General features: G+C 46.5%; 1 protein-coding gene across 14 annotated transcripts in view; it reads left to right on the forward strand.

Moving 5' to 3' along the window:
• The window catches only part of LOC144768755 (general transcription factor II-I repeat domain-containing protein 2-like), a 428,006-nt gene that overhangs the window by 262,807 nt on the left and 146,689 nt on the right, over nucleotides 1-18,510 (forward strand). For 6 of the 14 annotated variants that reach the window (XM_078652658.1, XM_078652655.1, XM_078652660.1 and 3 more), the window contains exons 3-4: nucleotides 12,363-12,406; nucleotides 18,293-18,336. In XM_078652658.1, the coding sequence (XP_078508784.1) occupies nucleotides 12,363-12,406; nucleotides 18,293-18,330 (82 nt within the window). In that variant the 3' untranslated portion in view covers nucleotides 18,331-18,336. Of the gene's footprint in view, nucleotides 1-7,447; nucleotides 7,521-8,078; nucleotides 8,216-8,324; nucleotides 8,380-8,557; nucleotides 8,765-12,362; nucleotides 12,407-18,292; nucleotides 18,337-18,510 lie in introns of those variants that run through there. The other 8 variants (XM_078652648.1, XM_078652651.1, XM_078652649.1 and 5 more) reach the window with 4 other exon arrangements.

The following is an 18,510-nucleotide window of genomic DNA, read 5'->3' on the forward strand; positions in this document are numbered from 1 at the left end:
TGGTCAACCTTGGCTCTCTAGATCGGATAGGGCACTAGGGGCCAGATGTAGGTAGCCTAATACCGGTCGGTAAAATCGGTGTTTTCGGCCGTTACCGACCGGTATTTGGAAAATGAGATGTAGGTCGGCTAAAACCGGAAAAAATACAGAATCGGTAGATTACCGGCTCGGTAAAGATACCGAGTCGGTAAAAGGTCCGACTCGGTAAATTTACCGAGTCGGAACAAATACCGAGTCGGTAAAAGGTCCGACTCGGTAAATTTACCGAGTCGGAACAAATACTGAGTCGGTAAAAGGTCCGACTCTGTAAATTTACCGAAATGGAAAATACCACGCAATCGAGATGTAGGTGAGCCTTAAATTACCGAATTGCTCAGAAATTCGGTAATTAAGAGTCGGTATTTAACATGGATTGCAAGCAGGTGGTAATCAGGTGGAGCCTATAAAAAAGGGCCCCAAAATGCAACACTGGAACCATAATGGTGGCTTTTTACGTCATAGCAAGACGGCTAAGGCTACAGGCAGCAGGTGAGAGGGAATGGAGAAGGGAAGAACAGGTATATAGGCAAAGGATTACACTCATCCAATTGACAGAGCCAGAGATATTGCAGAGATACAGACTGCACCCTGAAACCATCATGGACCTGATCCGGGACCTGCATCCACTCCTGGACCACCCAAGACCAAGGGCCCATGCCATCCCACCCCATGTCCAGGTGCTCTGTAGCATACACCTCCTAGCATCTGGGAGCTACCAGAGTATAGTGGCAGCGGTAGGTGGGGTGTCCCAGAGCTGCCTGTCGCGTTTTTTCCACAAGTTCCTGGATGCCATGATGCAAAGAATGGATCAGTACATCCACTTCCCGGACACTGATGCGGAGTTGCTCAGGACCAAGACTGACTTTTACCTCATGGCAAACTTCCCACACGTGATTGGCTGCATTGATGGAACCCACATCCCCATTTGCCCCCCATCTGCCACAGAGCACATATACAGGAACAGGAAGTCAACACACACAATTAATGTCCAAGCAATCTGTGATGCCAAGTTCATCATCACCGATATAGTGGCCAGATACCCAGGAAGTACCCACGATTCATATATCTTCCAAAGCAGTGGGATCTATACCCGCCTGACAGCGGGTGAATTCGGGGAAGGATACCTGCTAGGTAAACAAATGGGTGACACTCCCTTGATAGATGAAGCAGACGTATGTCAATGTGTGCATCAGAGTAATGTATATTTTGTCTTCCACTTTAGGGGATAGTGCATATGCACTCCGTTCCTTCGTCCTGACACCCTACCTCAACCCAACAACCCCCAGCCAGAGACGTTACAATGTGGCACATAAATCCACCCGCAACATCATTGAGCGCACCTTTGGCCTCCTGAAGAGCCGGTTCCGCTGCCTCCACAAAAGTGGGGGGGCACGGCAGTACTCACCTGTAACGTGCTGTAAGATTATTGCTACCTGTGCGATGTTGCACAACCTCGCTACTAAGAGGGGCACAGAGGTGGAATTGGAGGACTATAAAGACCATAATGATGAGCAGGCACTACCAGCAGCCAACACATTAGGAGGACCAACACCCACAGACGGGAGACAGAGACGGGCAGAAATCACACACAACTACTTCTGAGTAAGTATAGAGACAAAGCACGTGTTGTACTTCAAAGCACGGAGTTTAATTAGCACTACGTCGAAATGACATGAAACACAGAATACACATACTAGTGTGCCCAGCACTACTGTGTGGACGGGGGTTACCTCACCCTCACATGTCCATCTGCAAATGTCTGACTCACTGCTTGCGTCAAGAACACCCAGGCGTGATGCCTGAGGTTGATTAGGTTCAGAGTCTGCTGTGCCTGCGCCGGTACTCTGGCGTCTGCTGCTCCTCCTTACTTCAGGGGCAGGGGTGCTGCTCATGCTACTAGGGGTATCTGTGTCCCCAACAGCTTCTAGTCCTGTGGTGGCTGACTGGTTAGTCAGCAGCACTTCAAGTGCTGTAGTGACTCTCCCCATCCCCCGGGATAGATCAGTACAGCAGTGCACCAGCCCCTCCTGCATTGCAACTGAACGGCGACACATGAGTGAAGTCGCAGTTGCTAGTTGGCGCATTCCCCTTGTCTCATGGTGCGTGCGATGGCTCTTCCTGCGCCTTTGTACACGGTCCTCTCGCAGTTCCTCACACAGTGTCATCACACACTGAGACATGTCCCTGACTCCCTCTGCCATGTCCTTCATGCTATCTGCCATTGATGAGATTCCCTTGTTAATGTCTGTGAAGTTGCTGTTCAGAATTCGCATCTGCCTGTGTACTACACTTATCCCTTTTGCCTGCAGGCGCTGAACCTTCACCATTGTGGTCTCGAGGCCTTGGAACACACTCTCATCACGGCCACTGCCGCCTGACTCCCGGACCCTGCGACGTCTTGTTCCTTCAGATGCCCTGACAGGAGTGGATGTGTGACCTGGTGCATTCCCTGCCATAGACTGCATTGCCTCATCAACTTCCCCTTCCTCATCCGAGGATGTTTGTAGGATCCTATGTGGGGGACCCTCATGCCTCACAGGCCTGAGGATTTCAGACACCTCGGAGCCTGCTGGTGTGTGTGACTGTACTGACACAGGTAGTGGTGAGCCAATGAGCACAGGCGATGCTTCCAGTTCCATGGTGTCGTCTGCCTCTGGTATGCCTGCTGCTTGTGTGCATGGTGCTGTGGGTCTTGCACTGCTGGGCCCAGCATCCCTGCCTTCTTCCTCAGTGCTATCCCTTTGGGGATGTGTCTTCTCCCTCACCTGCTGTGACTTGCGTGATGTCTCTCCTGTGGACAGACATGGACAGTATCTTAGTGGTGCTTTCACCGTGTACATCAATATTAAATTACACTTTCACATCACTATTTTCTGCTCCTCCCATGTGTCTGCTTGTATTGTGTGGCATGCCTGACGACATTTCATGTGGACTGTTCATATGGGTATTCTCATGACTACCACTCCCATAATGCATTGCAGGTGAGTACTAAAGTCAGGACTGGATTTCCTAAATACATAGCCACATTGGGGGAGATACACAGGCAGGGGGTGTGGGATGATGGACATGTCCCTTACCTTTCTTAGCTGCAGCTCGGGCTGAGCTGTCTGCATCACCAATCCCCAGGACGCAATCTGGCTCCAGTGTGGACTCCCCTAGCTCTTCCAGGTCTGTGAGTGGAGGTGCCTTGTTCTTCCCACCACCTGTTAAATTGGACTCCTTCCTTCTTGCAGCCAGTTTCTTCTTAGTGACGATCCTTAGATCGTACCATCGCTTTTTTAGGTCGTCCACTTCCCTGTTGGTCATTCCTATGGCGTTGATTTTAGTCTGGATCCCCAGCCAGGTGCTCCTCTTCACAGCCTCTGGTACCTGCAGGGAATGCTTTCCAAATATTCTTGGGTAGTGCTTCACTACCTCCTCCACCAGCACCTGCAGTTCTCCGGTGCTAAACTTCATCTTCCTCTTCCTCTCTGGTCCATCCCTCTGTGAGTCTTGTGGCTCCATTTGGTTTACCTGCAGGGATCTGCTTCACAACTGGCTGTCTCTGTGTGTCTGCTCTCCTGTGTGATCAGTTGCACTGCACCTGCATGGGTGTGGCCACTTCCTGGTTGTGGGGTGGGGTCGATGCACAGGATTGGTCTATTGCTCTGTTGGTTGGCTGAGGGGCGGGATGGAGACACGTGATTGGTTGATACTTCAACTACCTGATATTTTGTATCCCCGACTCGGTATTCACCGACTCGGTATTTACCGGTCGGTAAATACCGAGTCGGTATTTTCAATGCATTCCTATGGGCATCCGGGCCCATAGGATTGCATGTGACTTACCGACTCGGTATTTGCCGTATCGGTAAATACCGATTCGGTAAATACCGTGAATGGGTTACCGATTTTTACCGAATCGGTATTTTTTACCGGATTTTGACCTACATCTCGTTTCACTTTTCTTAAATACCGATTCGGTAAAAATCGGTATTTTAGAGTCGGTAAAAATGTGTTACCTACATCTGGCCCTACATCTGTTAAATAAAGGAAAATTGGTGTAACTGGGTTAGATGGTCTCAGTGGGGGTCTATAAAAATATCTCAGAGATAAAGGGGTCACAGCAGTAGATGGGCTGAAATAGGTGTTGTTACAATTTAGCAAGTGATTTACTGTAGCGGGATGCCTGAAATTCAAGACAATACAGTCTCCGTTAATGTTCTTAGACGAGGGACCTACCCAATCTACCCGTCGTGCTGTCAGGATTTCGCTAGAAATCTGCAACCCCACACCTTTATGCCTAGACAGCCTGTCGATGGACTTATTTTTTAACTGGACCCAAGACTCTCTTTGATCCTCCTTCAAGGGGGGGACTCCTGCTAAAACTAAAACATAAGGGCAAGTTTCATGGGGCAAATGGAAGACCGGCCCTGTTTGTTTTTTGGGCCGTGAGACATTAGTTAGCCCAATTTCGGAGGCGACCTTTCCTGGTTTGCCTGCTTTTCCGGAGACAGGCCCTGTTACAACTCCGGGCACCCCTCCGGCAGGACAGGGCTGCCTGTCTGGTACTCGTGGCCCAGGTTGAGATGGTTTGACCAAAGTGGTATCCTGTGATGGCAAAGGCTGATTGCTCCCTGTGGGGCTGTCCCTAATCACACTCCTGATATCAGATGTAACACGGGTGGTGCTTTCCCCCATAATTCCCCTGTTGGCTGTCTCCATATCTTTCAGGAATCGGTCTCCCCTTAGCTTATCAATACTAATAGAACCTTTAGTTTTTGCATCTTCCCTTTTCACCAGGCTCTCTAGTCTATCCATCCTTTTAAAAATCATATTAAACTGTTTATCCATTTAACTTTTCATTTGGTTAAAAATTGAGTCTACGATAGTTTCAATAAAATTCCCATTTGGTTTGTCCTGTGAGGCATTTCCCATGATTAGCTCAGTCTGTGTGCAGGCAGAGTTTCGCTCGCAACATACAGGAACAGTGGCGATGTTGGTAACAACCAGGGGTGCGGACTCTGTGTCATAGCCACCACTGGGTGGCGTTTTCCCACGGGACCACATACTCTGTGGGGTCGGTTGCCCTTTATTACGTGCAGGTTGTTTCCTCTTGTTTAATGTTGGTTTAACGGGGCCTCTCTTCCTTTTCTCTCCTGCTGTCTTATCGCTTGGAGTCATGGAGAGGATGGCAGTGAGGTCCGTGGGATCTTGTTGTGAGTCAGTGAGGGTAATAGTATTACTGTCCGCTGATAAGACAGGAGGTGTAGGTGCCTGCAGAATGGTCTTAGTGATTGTGACCACTGGGGAAAGAGGCAAAATGTTGGACGTACAAGCTAGCTGGGTTTCAGGCGGTTCCAAATATGAGCTAGACAATCCAATAGACATTCTTCTTTCAGTATTTGCAATTTCAGTGGTGACTAAATTGAAAGCATTTTCCAGCATGCTTTCAATTGAGGCAGGTATCACCGAGGGAATTTTAGTGGCCTGGCTCGGGATGGTGTTATTCCGTTTCCCCATGATAATATAAGGGTGGCTCACCTTTGTTGCTGCTTAGTGGGGTGGCCCGCCCGACCACTGTCCACCCCTGACGGCCACAGACGGCCCGCCCTTTGCCCGGCGCGTTCCGCGCCCGTCCTCGCGGGACGAGGGAGCGGGCAGTGCTTTATGCCCCTCCTGGCGCTGGATGATGAGGGGGGCGGTGTCCTGAAGTCGAGGCTGCTGGGAGGTGTAGTCCTGACCGGCGGAGCCAAGCCCGGCCAGTCAGGAAATGCAGTGCAAGTTGCTCGGCGGAGCAAAGCCCGGCCGCCACACAGGAGCAGGAGACTGTTTAAACGCCTCAGCGGAGCAGGGTAAGCTCGGCCGGCGTGGAGACCCCTTTATAGCTAACACCAGGTCCTCGGCAGCGGGCGGTGCTTTATGCACCTCCTGGCGCTGGATGATGAGGGGGGCGGCGTCCTGAAGTCGAGGCTGTTGGGAGGTGTAGTCCTGACCGGCGGAGCCAAGCCTGGCCAGTCAGGAAATGCAGTGCAAGTTGCTCGGCGGAGCAAAGCCCGGCCGCCACACAGGAGCAGGAGACTGTTTAAACGCCTCAGCGGAGCAGGGTAAGCTCGGCCGGCGTGGAGATCCCTTTATAGCTAACACCAGGTCCTCGGCAGCGGGCGGTGCTTTATGCACCTCCTGGCGCTGGATGATGAGGGGGGCGGCGTCCTGAAGTCGAGGCTGCTGGGAGGTGTAGTCCTGACCGGCAGAGCCAAGTCCGGCCAGTCAGGAAATGCAGTGCAAGTTGCTCGGCGGAGCAAAGCCCGGCCGCCACACAGGAGCAGGAGACTGTTTAAACGCCTCAGCGAAGCAGGGTAAGCTCGGCCGGCGTGGAGACCCCTTTACAGCTAACACCTAGGGTCATCAGACGCACCACAGGTGGTGGAGCCAGCATTGTGGAAGGCAAGCACAGCTCTAATCAGGCCCAGGTGCTACTCCTTCCACCACTCTTCTGGTAAATCGGCCTATTCAGTCTAGCGCTGACTCACCCTGTCTCCTACAATACACACACTAGCAGAGGCAGGCTGAATGGTTAGGTAAGAAAATATTTTCAAACACAGAATGTTAAAACCAACTTCACTAAAAGACGCATTTTATCATTCTGAGTTCAGGCATACTAATCGAATCTCTACCTACATAAGATGTTATAATCAAACTGCCCATTCTGGCCTATGGGAACAGGTAGCCTTGCAGTAATAAAAGACAAACAAGGTTGGGATTCACTATCAGGTCATGCCACACACACCAGGGCATGACTTTCCTTTTACATACAACGCACCCTGCTCGTAGGCCTACCGTAGGGGTGACTGATATGCACAAAAGGGAAAGGTTCAAGGACCGGCGAGCGCACCAACTCCCCCAGACCCAGACTATCCCAGACTGCCTACAGGCTCTGCGAAGGCAGGCCCCAGTTACACTTTACGGGCTGCTTTGGTGGGTGGCACGATTGGTGCTGCAATTGTTGGCGTTTTTTTGTCTACTGACGTATGATTCGCTTGCTATTAAGAAATGCCTTTATGCATCTCTTGTCATTAATGTACAGATCATGTACGCGCAATCCCATTACATTGCTAATGGTTGTTTTGCGCTAATTTTGATGGACACTACTTTTATTTCAGCATTATATAGTGTTGGTGTTGCAGCCCTCTGAGCATTGTTTAAAATTATGGGAATATCTTGCTCGAATGTCCTACTTTACAAGGCTCGCACTGTTCATTATTCCCCTAAAATTATTGCATTCTGAGGTTTTGCTATTTCGTATAACAATAGTAATGACAACAGGCCACTTTTCAAGATGGTGCCCGCTTTGCATTCCTTACTTTTCCAAGATGTCTCCCGACTCCAAGAGGTGGTCTCCCTTCCTTTTTCTATTTTTAAATCCGATGCCGGCTCAAGCTCGAGCTGTGTGTGTCGCAGCTAGCGGTGCCACAAACTGTGCCGCGTAACCCACGTACTTAGTAAGTACCTATTTTCAGGTCTGTTACAGTTTCAGTGTAATGTTACTTGCGGCCGTCGTGCCATTCACTATGCACGACTAATCCTGAGAGAAATGTTATATGTGGACGGTCTCTGGTAAACAGAGCGTTGCATAATTACATTATGAGACCCTAGTTTAATACGAGTTAGCACTTTTGACTACATTAATGCCGATTAATAGCGGGGGGACGTATCTATGTGGATGGTCTCATCCAAGCAGAGTGTTAAATAATCGGTTCCCTGCTTGTTTTCTCTTTTTAAATGGGGCTGGTGCTAAATGAGTAAGCATCCAGGCTGTATTAAGCGCAAAGGCGATACACGTAATTTTAAATAATCGTGATGTCTTGTCTTTCGTGCAACTATTCTTAAGCTTAACATCTCGTGACGCTAGACCCCCAACTTGTTTTAATTACAAATTAAGGAAGCTCTAGAGCGACCGAACATTACTGCAGCCATTTTTGTATTATGAGTCTTTTGTGACTCTCGGTACAAGATTAGCGCAGAATGACATTCTTGTCTACCACCCTTTATATTTTCAGCGCCGATTGATTGGGCAAACGATGGGCCATAATTAAATGCTCTCCACAGACTTTCTTCTCTTGCTGAGATATCCAGGACTGCAAGTTTAATATCATTCCTCCATCCTATGTATGAGGATTTCTGACTTATTTATTAAGTAAGTATATGATTGGCTCGTGTGACCAATGTATTGCCTTTACCATCTAGTATGGCAATTAGACTTGGCCTATCAATAATAATGATCAAAACATTTCTCTGAATTGCAGATTTTAACGTATTGCACCCGCCCTTCAATTTTTGAAAGGTCTGCTTCTAATGCTGGTGATTATTATTTAATTGATTATTCTTGGGATTATATTATCACCCGTGCTGTGGTGTCAGTTTTCTATTCCTTTTTATTTTCTTTCACAACTGGTGCTTTTTTACTTCTAAGTTTTTTCCTCTAAAGAAGCCTACCCCTTTGAATGTGATTATTTATTGTATCTTCCTTTTTGTACAGCTATTGAAAACGCTCAAGTTATTGCTTGTCCTGATGATGACTGCATAGTTGCCTAGCGGTTGAAACGCCGTCGACACCCCTTGTGGCCATAAGTTGTGAAGGACACATTATTTTTGTTTTTGTTGTTCCTTTTGTACATGTAATGTTTGTTTGTTAGCCACGTGTTTGGTATATAATTGGTTGTGTTTGTTTTGCCAACATTTTTCCTTGAGCGTTTATTTTATCGGAATGTTTTATGTCCAATAAATTAAAAGTAATTTCTGAAATTAGTTTGGGAATATAGGCTTCTTTCTTTTTCTTTTCTCTTTATGAATCTTTTTTCTTATGAATTTGCATTTGTTATCTAATTTTTGTACCTGAACCTTCTGTTGGTTGTTGCAAGCCAACCAGCAGCATTTGATTTAAAAGCCCCGGGCACAAGTGTGCACAATATTAGGGTCTGACAGGAAATCAAATAAGTCAATCATGGAGTCACTAATCAAAGCATCAATTTAACACAGGGAGCACTTGCACCGTGGCACTGAATAGCAGTGGCACAGTGCCCAAAGCATCTAAATCTAGCAAACAGATCAAAAACAGAGGAGGCAATCAGAAAAAATGGAAGGGAGACTCACGTCAATGGTACCAGGTCTGACACATGTCCCCTCCAGCTGAAATGGGGGGAGAACTACCCTTCCCCTTGGGAGTTCTCTTCACTAAGGCAGAAAAATCTGGACAGACCATCAGAATTGGTGTGTTCTGTACCAGGGAAGTATTACACTGTGAAGTCCAACCCCTTTAGGGAAATGGACCACCTCAACAACTTTGGGTTCTCACCCCTCATCTGCATTAACCAACTGAGGGGCCTGTGGTCTGTCTGAAACCGGAAGTGAGTCCCAAACAGGTATGGTCTCAACTTCTTCAGTGCCTAGACCACAGCAAATGCCTCATGCTCAATTGCACCCCACTCTGTTCCCGTGGAAGTAACCTCCTACTGATTGGTCTACAGGTTAGTCTAGGACACGGGTACTCATTGTTTGGCCCGCGGGCTGCCAGCGGCCTGGCAAGCCTTCCTTGGCAGCCCACGGACCTTACAGACATCATACCTGGGTTCTTTTTTTTTTTTTAAAGAGTGTCAGCAAACACTGCAAGTTGCTTCTCTATGAGGGCTGGATGATTCCAGTGATAAGTAAGAGTGGAGATGCAGGGGCACTAAGAAGAGGTGAAATACAACAAAGCCTCATTAACAAGTAAATGGTCTTGTAAAGACCTGAGAAGTACTCGGGTAAATGGCACCAAAGGGGGGCTTAGATCTGACAGCTCGGGGTGAGAGTCAGAGTTAAAGCTAACAACAGATGTGACCCCAAGCCCAGTGGTGGGACACAATCCCCGAGAAAACGAGCTGGCTTTTACATTACACAGGGAGAGGGGGGTGTGGGGGGTGGGATGCCTCTGGGCTGGTGACAGGGACGTGTAGACACAGTATCTGTGCACTGCCCGAGGGACAGAGACAGAAACAGACAGAGACAGATAGAGACAGAGATAGACAGAGACAGACAGAGATAGATAGAGACAGAGATAGATAGAGGGAGAGAAAGAGACAGATAGAGACATATAGAGCCAGAGACAGATAGAGGTAGAGACTTACAGAGACAGACAGCAATAGAGACAGAGAGACAGAGACAGATAGAGGCAGAGACAGACAGAGATAGAGACAGAGACAGACAGAGATAGAGACAGACAGAGACAGGGACAGAGAGACGGAGAGGGAGACAGAGGGAGGGAGAAAGAGACAGGGACAGACAGAGACAGGTACAGACAGAGACAGGGACAGACGGAGACAGATAGAGGCAGGGACAGGGACAGACAGATAGAGGCAGAGATAGACAGAGACAGAGAGACAGAGAGGGAGATGGAGAGGGAGACAAAGGGAGGGAGAGGGAGGTAGAAGGTGACAGAGAGAGAGAGACAGAAAGAAAGGGAGACAGAGGGAAGCAGAGGGAGGGAGTCAGGGGAGACTTTTTTTTTTAAAGAGTGTCAGCAAACACAGCGAGTTGCTGCTCTCTGGGGGCTGGGCGATTCCAGTGATAAGTAAGAGTGGAGATGCAGGGGCACTAAGAAGAGGTGAAATACAACAAAGCCTCATTAACAAGTAAATGGTCTTTTAAAGACCTGAGAAGTACTCTGGTGGCTGGCACCAAAGGGAGGCTTAGATCTGACAGCTCGAGGGTGAGAGTCAGAGTTAAAGCTAACAACAGATGTGACCCCAAGCCCAGTGGTGGGCCACAAACCCCGAGAAAACGAGCTGGCTTTTACATTACACAGGGAGAGGGGGGAGTGAGTGAGACAGAGGGAGATTAGAGAAAGAGGGAGAGAGGGAGAGAGAGAGAGAGAGAGAGAGCGATAGGGAGGTAGACAGAGAGAGACAGAGAGAGAGAGAGAGAGAGAGAGAGAGAGAGAGGGAGGCAGAGATATATAGAGAGAGAGTGTGAGAGAGAGAGAGAGAGACAGAGACATACAGAGATAGAGACAGATAGAGACAGGTACACACAGAGACAGGGACAGACGGAGACAGATAGAGGCAGGGACAGGGACAGACAGAGAGACAGAGAGAGGGAGACAGAGAGGGAGACAGAGGGAGGGAGAGGGAGGTAGAAGGTGACAGAACGAGGGAGACAGAGAAAGTGGGAGACAGAGGGATGCAGAGAGAGGGAGACAGAGTGAGAGGGAGACAGAAAGAGAGGGAGACAGAGGGAAGCAGAGGGAGGGAGTCAGGGGAGACTTTTTTTTTAAAGAGTGTCAGCAAACACTGCGAGTTGCTGCTCTATGGGGGCTGGGCGATTCCAGTGATAAATAAGAGTGGAGATGCAGGGGCACTAATAAGAGTTGAAATACAACAAAGCCTCATTTACAAGTAAATGGTCTTATAAAGACCTGAGAAGTACTCGGGTGACTGGCACCTAAGGGGGGCTTAGATCTGACAGCTCGAGGGTGAGAGTCAGAGTTAAAGCTAACAACAGATGTGACCCCAAGCTCAGTGGTGGGCCACAAACCCCGAGAAAATTAGCTGGCTTTTACATTGCACAGGGAGAAGGGGGGTGGGGGGTGGGATGTCTCTGGGCTGGTGTCAGGGCTCCACGAATTTCCAATTCTTGTCTCTATGTCGACTTGCACAGGAACAGAAGATGCTTGCTTTCCAACTCCCTCTCTCCAATCAGTCTGAGTCAGATTAAAATCATAACTCCAAGCAATCAGAAAAAGGGAAGGGGAAAAGTGGAGAAAATAACCATAAGAAAAGAAAGGCACAGAAGAGACTGGTCCGGTCCCTCGATACTCCAGCGAATCCTCCTCTGACTTTATCAGCCAAACTAGGTTCCTGTGAATACTAAACACATACAAATATTTTAGCCTATAAATCTTAACTCTGTTCTACCTGCTTCTATTGATAACTAAACCTACATACCCATGGGACTGCATAGACCTGTAGCTCTTCTTTCTACTGTGAGGTTTCTTTAACTGGAGTTGCCTTGTGTTCAGTCTCACTAAAATGAAATGACTCTGTTAATATTCCACTCTAGCTATTCTCTTAGAATATGTGTTTTCTAGACTATAAACCTACCACGCTATGCAACTCTGTGTCTTTTATTCTTCCTCTTGTGTTATATGTTGGCTTGTGAATACCTCATCTGCAAAACAGTCAATTGATTAATTTCCTGCTCTCTCACTTTCTATTATCTGTTATCTTCCTTTATCTCTTTTGACCTACCAGTACTGTATTCCGCTATCCTTATAATGTGTTCTGTACTTGTCTTTCTTCTTCTTTTAGGACTGCTGCTTTCCTGCTCGAGTTATTCGCCTCACTAGATTCAGGTAAGCTTTTCTTTCCTTTTTACTTCAAGTAATTGTCTAAATTACATTTAAACGAACTATTTACATTTCTCTGAAGGACGTGTTTAATTTCTTGTTGCTGTATCTTGAAACACCTGCTTCATTAACGCTACTGTTTTCTCTTCGAATTATAAATGTCACAGGCTGTAAGCGTAATACAATTTCTGCCGAATACAGTCTAGATTTAATTGTCACTTAGCTCTGTGAAAACCGTTTTCCTTAACGTGAAGACAGCTTGCTCTGCTCCTGAAGCGGTGACACGTTGTCTTGACGGAGTCTCTCTGAATGTCTCTTTTCTTTCAGCTGCTAGTCACCTACGTGGCAATATCTGCAGGGAAACTATTATACTGAGTTGCTACTAGGAATATATCTCTTACCACTCTGGAATTCTGAAAATAACTTTTCTCTACAAACGTTTCTACTCTGACAGGATTTATCTAACTGACTCGGGCTGAATTCTCGGTGAAGTGCGCAGCTCTGATAGAGCGCGCGCCTCACCTGAACTCCGTTCTGGAATGTTCAGAAAACTAGACTGGCAACTTAGGCTGGCAGTTGTCCTGCTCGCCCGCCATCTTGGAATTCCGTGAATTCCACGCCTTGGACCAGGAAGGAGCCAAACTCCAGTCCTGTTGCCTCATTTTGAGAACTCTTGCTGACCGTTCATTAGGAAGGATCCTGACAGTACCCCCCACCAAGGAAGGCCCTCCCGGTCCGGGTGTGGTTGGGTTTCGCTGATGGAAAAGTCTTACTAACCTAGGTGCATGTACATCTGACTCTAACTCCCAAGAGCGTTCCTCTGGCCCATAGCCCTTCCAATCCACCAAATAGTACAGTTTACTCTTCACTCTTTTTGAATCTAAAATGTCCTTAACTTCAAATTCCACACCAGCTTCCAACTGAACAGGTGGTGGAGCACTCTCTCGTCTTAATCCTGGAACTGCCTTTTTTAACAAAGAAACATGGAAGACTGGGTGAACTTTGAGTTTCGTAGGTAGTGTCAGTTAATAGGTCACTGGATTAATTTGTGCTTCAATAGGATAAGGACCAATGAATCGAGGCTGGAACTTTCGATTTCCTTTCAAGCGCAAGTTCTTTGTGTTTAACCAAACCTCCTCCCCTATCTCTAGGTGAGGGGAATCTCTCCTCTTCCTATCTGCATATTTCCTATACTTAATCTTTGCCTGTTCTAAATTTTCTGATGCTGCATTGTGTACCTGACTCAAATGTGTCACCAAATCCTGAACTGCTGGAACTGGAAGCGAAACATCCAGCATGGTAACATTTGGATGTTTGCCATAGTTCAAATAAAACGGAGAGTAACCAGTGGACACATTTGTGGCGTTGTTATGAGCGAACTCAGCAGCCCACAAATAGTCCAACCATTCCCCACCCTGTTTTAAGGTAAATAGCCTCAAGTACTGCTCCACCTCTTGGTTCACTCGTTCTGTTTGTCCATCCGTTTCCGGATGGAAACTGGTGGAAAAACGTGTCTCAACTCCAAGTGCCTTCATGAAGGTTCTCCAGAAATGAGACACAAATTGGGTTCCTCGGTCTGATATAATAACCTTAGGAATTCCATGCAACCGCACAACCTTAGCACTGAAATGAGTTGCTAACTGTTTCGCCGTTGGAATCCCTTTCATGGCCACAAAATGTGTCATTTTGGTGTATGCATCGACTATTACTAAAATAGTATTGAAACCTTGACAGGAAGGAAGATCTGTTATTAAGTCTAAGGTGATTGTGTGCCAAGGATAGGGAGGAGTAGGTAAGGGTTGTAAAAGCCCTTTGGGTGCCTGTCGTTCTGACTTCCCCTGCGCACATATCTCACAAGTTTTCACATATCGCTCTATGTCTTTGTTCATTTGTGGCCACCAATAACTTCTTTTCATTAAATCCATCGTCTTCTGCTCTCCCTTGTGTCCTGCCAACAAATGATCATGACATTCCTTCATGACTTGGTTCTGCAGTGTAGAAGTTGGCAAATACAAAGCTCCTGAGTGATAAGGTAGACCATCTACTACTTCTCTATTATCTTCCTGCTGCGTCCACTCCAACATCTTTGCTGGTGACAAGGCTCGAGATATCTGTTCTTTCACACTCAGAGTTTCAACAACGCCTATGATTTTGGTATCTGGAATGATGGCTTGTGTCTTGATTTGATCTTTTTCTTCTCCTGTTCCCATACGGGACAAAGCGTCCGCCTTGCCATTCTGCGCTCCTGGCCTGTATGTGATGACAAAATCATAGTCAGCAAAGTATAATGACCAACGAAGCTGTCTCGGGGTTAGTGTTCTAGCAGACTTTAAGAATTTTAAGTTTCGATGGTCCGTGTAAACTGTTACAATATGATGAGCTCCCATCAAATAATGTCTCCATTCCTTGAAGGCATCCTTTATTGCCAACAGTTCTTTTTCCGTAATTGTGTAATTGATTTCTGCTGGTGACAACTTTCTTGAACGATATGCAACCGGATGCAATTGACCTGTCTCCTTATTTCTCTGAGACAAAACTCCACCCACTGCCAAATCTGAGGCATCTGTCTCTACATAAAAGGGTTCTGATGGGTCTGCGTGAAGAAGAATTGGAGCTGACGTGAATTCTTCCTTCAATGCCTTGAATGCTGTCTCTGCATCTGCTGTCCACTGAAATTTTACTCCTTTTCTCAATAGTTGTGTGAGAGGCAGAATTTGTCGAGAGAATTCACTGATAAATCTTCGATAAAAATTGGCGAAGCCAATAAATGCCTGTACTTCTTTCACACTGGTTGGAGACTTCCACTCCAAGACGGCCTGAATTTTTCGCTGATCCATGAGTATTCCAGCTGGCGAGATGACAAACCCCAAGAATTCCACTTCTGTCACGTCAAAGGCACACTCTAGTTTGACGAACAGCTTATTTTCTCTCAGCTTCTGTAATATTCTTCTCACTTGACTCTGCTGTTCCTGGGTGTTGACAGGGTATATCAAGATGTCGTCTATATACACTATTGCACATTGATCTATAAACTCACTAAGGACATCGTTTATGAAATGCTGGAACGCAGCTGGGGCGTTGCACAACCCATAAGGCATCACTTGATATTCAAATAATCCAAAGCGAGTTCTAAAGGCGGTTTTCCACTCATCGCCGGCACTTACTCGAATGAGATGATAGGCCCCCCTCAAATCCAGTTTGGTGAATATCTGGGCTCCTTTCACCTGGTCCAACAAAACTGAGATGAGAGGGAGTGGGTACCTATTTTTCTTAGTTATCCGATTGATTGCGCGATAGTCTATGCAAGTTCTTAACTCACCCTCTTCCTTCTTAGGCACGAAAAACAAAGGCGAAGATACCGGAGATTGGGAGGGGCGAATGAATCCGTTAGCCAAATACTTGTTGATGTATTCCTTTAAATGATTATGCTCCTTCTCAGTTAAAGCATAAACTCGGCTACATGGCATATTTGCTCCTGGTTCAAAGTCTATTTTACTATCGTATACTCTATGGGGAGGTAGTTGTTCAGCTTCCTGCTCATCAAACACATCTTCGAAATCTTGATATTGCGATGGTATTGACTGTGTGTTGATTACGCACACAACTGCATTCGCTGAACACAAGGCCTGAGCTGGATTGTCTTGATCTTTTTTCTTTTGGTCTCCAAAGCAATGATTCTTGCAATAATCCGAAGTCATTTCTACAGTTCTTGCTGCCCAATCGATGGTCGGGTTATGCTCTGTGAGCCAAGGAAGTCCTAGGATTAGCTGGAATTGAGGAGCATCAATTAGATTAAACTGGATTTCTTCTTGATGTCCATCTTCTCTCATCAACCGCACCATTTCGGTATGACTCACTATGGGCCCAGAAGATAGGTTCGTCCCATCGATGGCTCTAACTGGTTCACTTTTCTCCTTGAGTATTGCCTTCAATCCTATTTTGGCAGCAAACTTTTGATCGCAAAAGTTCCCTGTTGCCCCTGAATCCACCATCACCGTCACTCCTTTCTTAACCTCCTGACGGAATTTAATTGTCATGGATTGAATTAGATGCGGGGAGGATGACTGCAGCGTATTGGCCAGTTGATGCTCTTGTGGAGTTGGATTTTGACTCGCATCCACCTGTACAACTCCTTCTACAGGTGGTGCAACTAGTTTTCCTTCGGCTTGTACGATCCTTTGGGTTTCTTTGGGCAATTCCTCACAAAATGTCCGCCGGAACCACAATACATACATAAATTACTGGCTCGTCTCTTCTCTTTTTCTTCTTTGGTAAGCGGACCTCTTATTGCCCCTATCTGCATGGGTTCTTGGTTGTTGGACCCTTCCGCAACTCTTCCTACGTCAGTTCTTGCCCTGTCAAAACGGGGCACGGTGCTTCGAAATGCTCGCTTCCTTTCTCCTCGCCTTTCACCTTGCCGGAAATCCAACTCCAGGACCAAATCTATGAGAGCTGAAATCTCTGTGGGTCGGTTGGGAATCTGCGCCAGCCCATCTTTTAATTCATCCCTCAGGCCACGATAAAAAATTGCTGTTCTTTTGCTTTCCGGCCAATCTGTTTCCATTATCAACTTATTAAAGTGGGCCAAATACGCCACCAAATCTCGATTTCCCTGTTTTAATTCCAGTAGCTCATTATCTACAGCTTGAGAGATTCGCCTTCGATCAAAGATGTGCAAGAATTCTTTTTTAAATTCATCATAATTCTGCAGGAGAGGGTCATCTCGAGTCACTATGGGCATTGACCAGGCTGCTGCATCTCCGCTCAAATAAGACAAGATGAATGCCACTTTAGATTGTGCGTCGGGGAAGATAGAAGGACGACACATGAAATGCAGGGAGCATTGCGTGATGAACACTTGTGCTTTCTGTGGGTCCCCACTAAATCTCTCTGGTGCAGCTAAGGGAATGACTGGTGACAAAGAGTGTATCACCTGTGTAGTTAACCTATTGACATCCCCAGCGGATGTGATAGGAGTTTCCCTATTTCCTGGAGGTGGTTGCCTAATCCTCTGCGCTAACTCAGCTGTTTCCTTTCTGGCATTTATCACCTCCTGCCTCACACCCCGATTCTCTTCTGTAACTGTCACTAACTCTTTTTGGATGGCATCCAATACCGCCCCTAAGGTCTGCAAATTAACCCCCTCAACCATTCTGTTCGGGTGCAAATTTACAACGTGGGCACTTCACTCTGTCAGGGCTCCACGAATTTCCAATTCTTGTCTCTATGTCGACTTGCACAGGAACAGAAGATGCTTGCTTTCCAACTCCCTCTCTCCAATCAGTCGGAGTCAGATTAAAATCATAACTCCAAGCAATCAGAAAAAGGGAAGGGGAAAAGTGGAGAAAATAACCATATGAAAAGAAAGGCACAGAAGAGACTGGTCCGGTCCCTCGATACTCCAGCGAATCCTCCTCTGACTTTATCAGCCAAACTAGGTTCCTGTGAATACTAAACACATACAAATATTTTAGCCTATAAATCTTAACTCTGTTCTACCTGCTTCTATTGATAACTAAACCTACATACCCATGGGACTGCATAGACCTGTAGCTCTTCTTTCTACTGTGAGGTTTCTTTAACTGGAGTTGCCTTGTGTTCAGTCTCACTAAAATGAAAAGACTCTGTTAATATTCCACTCTAGTTATTCTCTTAGAATATGTGTTTTCTAGACTATAAACCTACCACGCTATGCAACTCTGTGTCTTTTATTCTTCCTCTTGTGTTATATGTTGGCTTGTGAATACCTCATCTGCAAAACAGTCAATTGATTAATTTCCTGCTCTCTCACTTTCTATTATCTGTTATCTTCCTTTATCTCTTTTGACCTACCAGTACTGTATTCCGCTATCCTTATAATGTGTTCTGTACTTGTCTTTCTTCTTCTTTTAGGACTGCTGCTTTCCTGCTCGAGTTATTCGCCTCACTAGATTCAGGTAAGCTTTTCTTTCCTTTTTACTTCAAGTAATTGTCTAAATTACATTTAAACGAACTATTTACATTTCTCTGAAGGACGTGTTTAATTTCTTGTTGCTGTGTCTTGAAACACCTGCTTCATTAACGCTACTGTTTTCTCTTCGAATTATAAATGTCACAGGCTGTAAGCGTAA

Source organism: Lissotriton helveticus, chromosome 7 (genome assembly GCF_964261635.1).
Source record: "Lissotriton helveticus chromosome 7, aLisHel1.1, whole genome shotgun sequence".
Classification (NCBI taxonomy): Eukaryota; Metazoa; Chordata; class Amphibia; order Caudata; family Salamandridae; genus Lissotriton; species Lissotriton helveticus.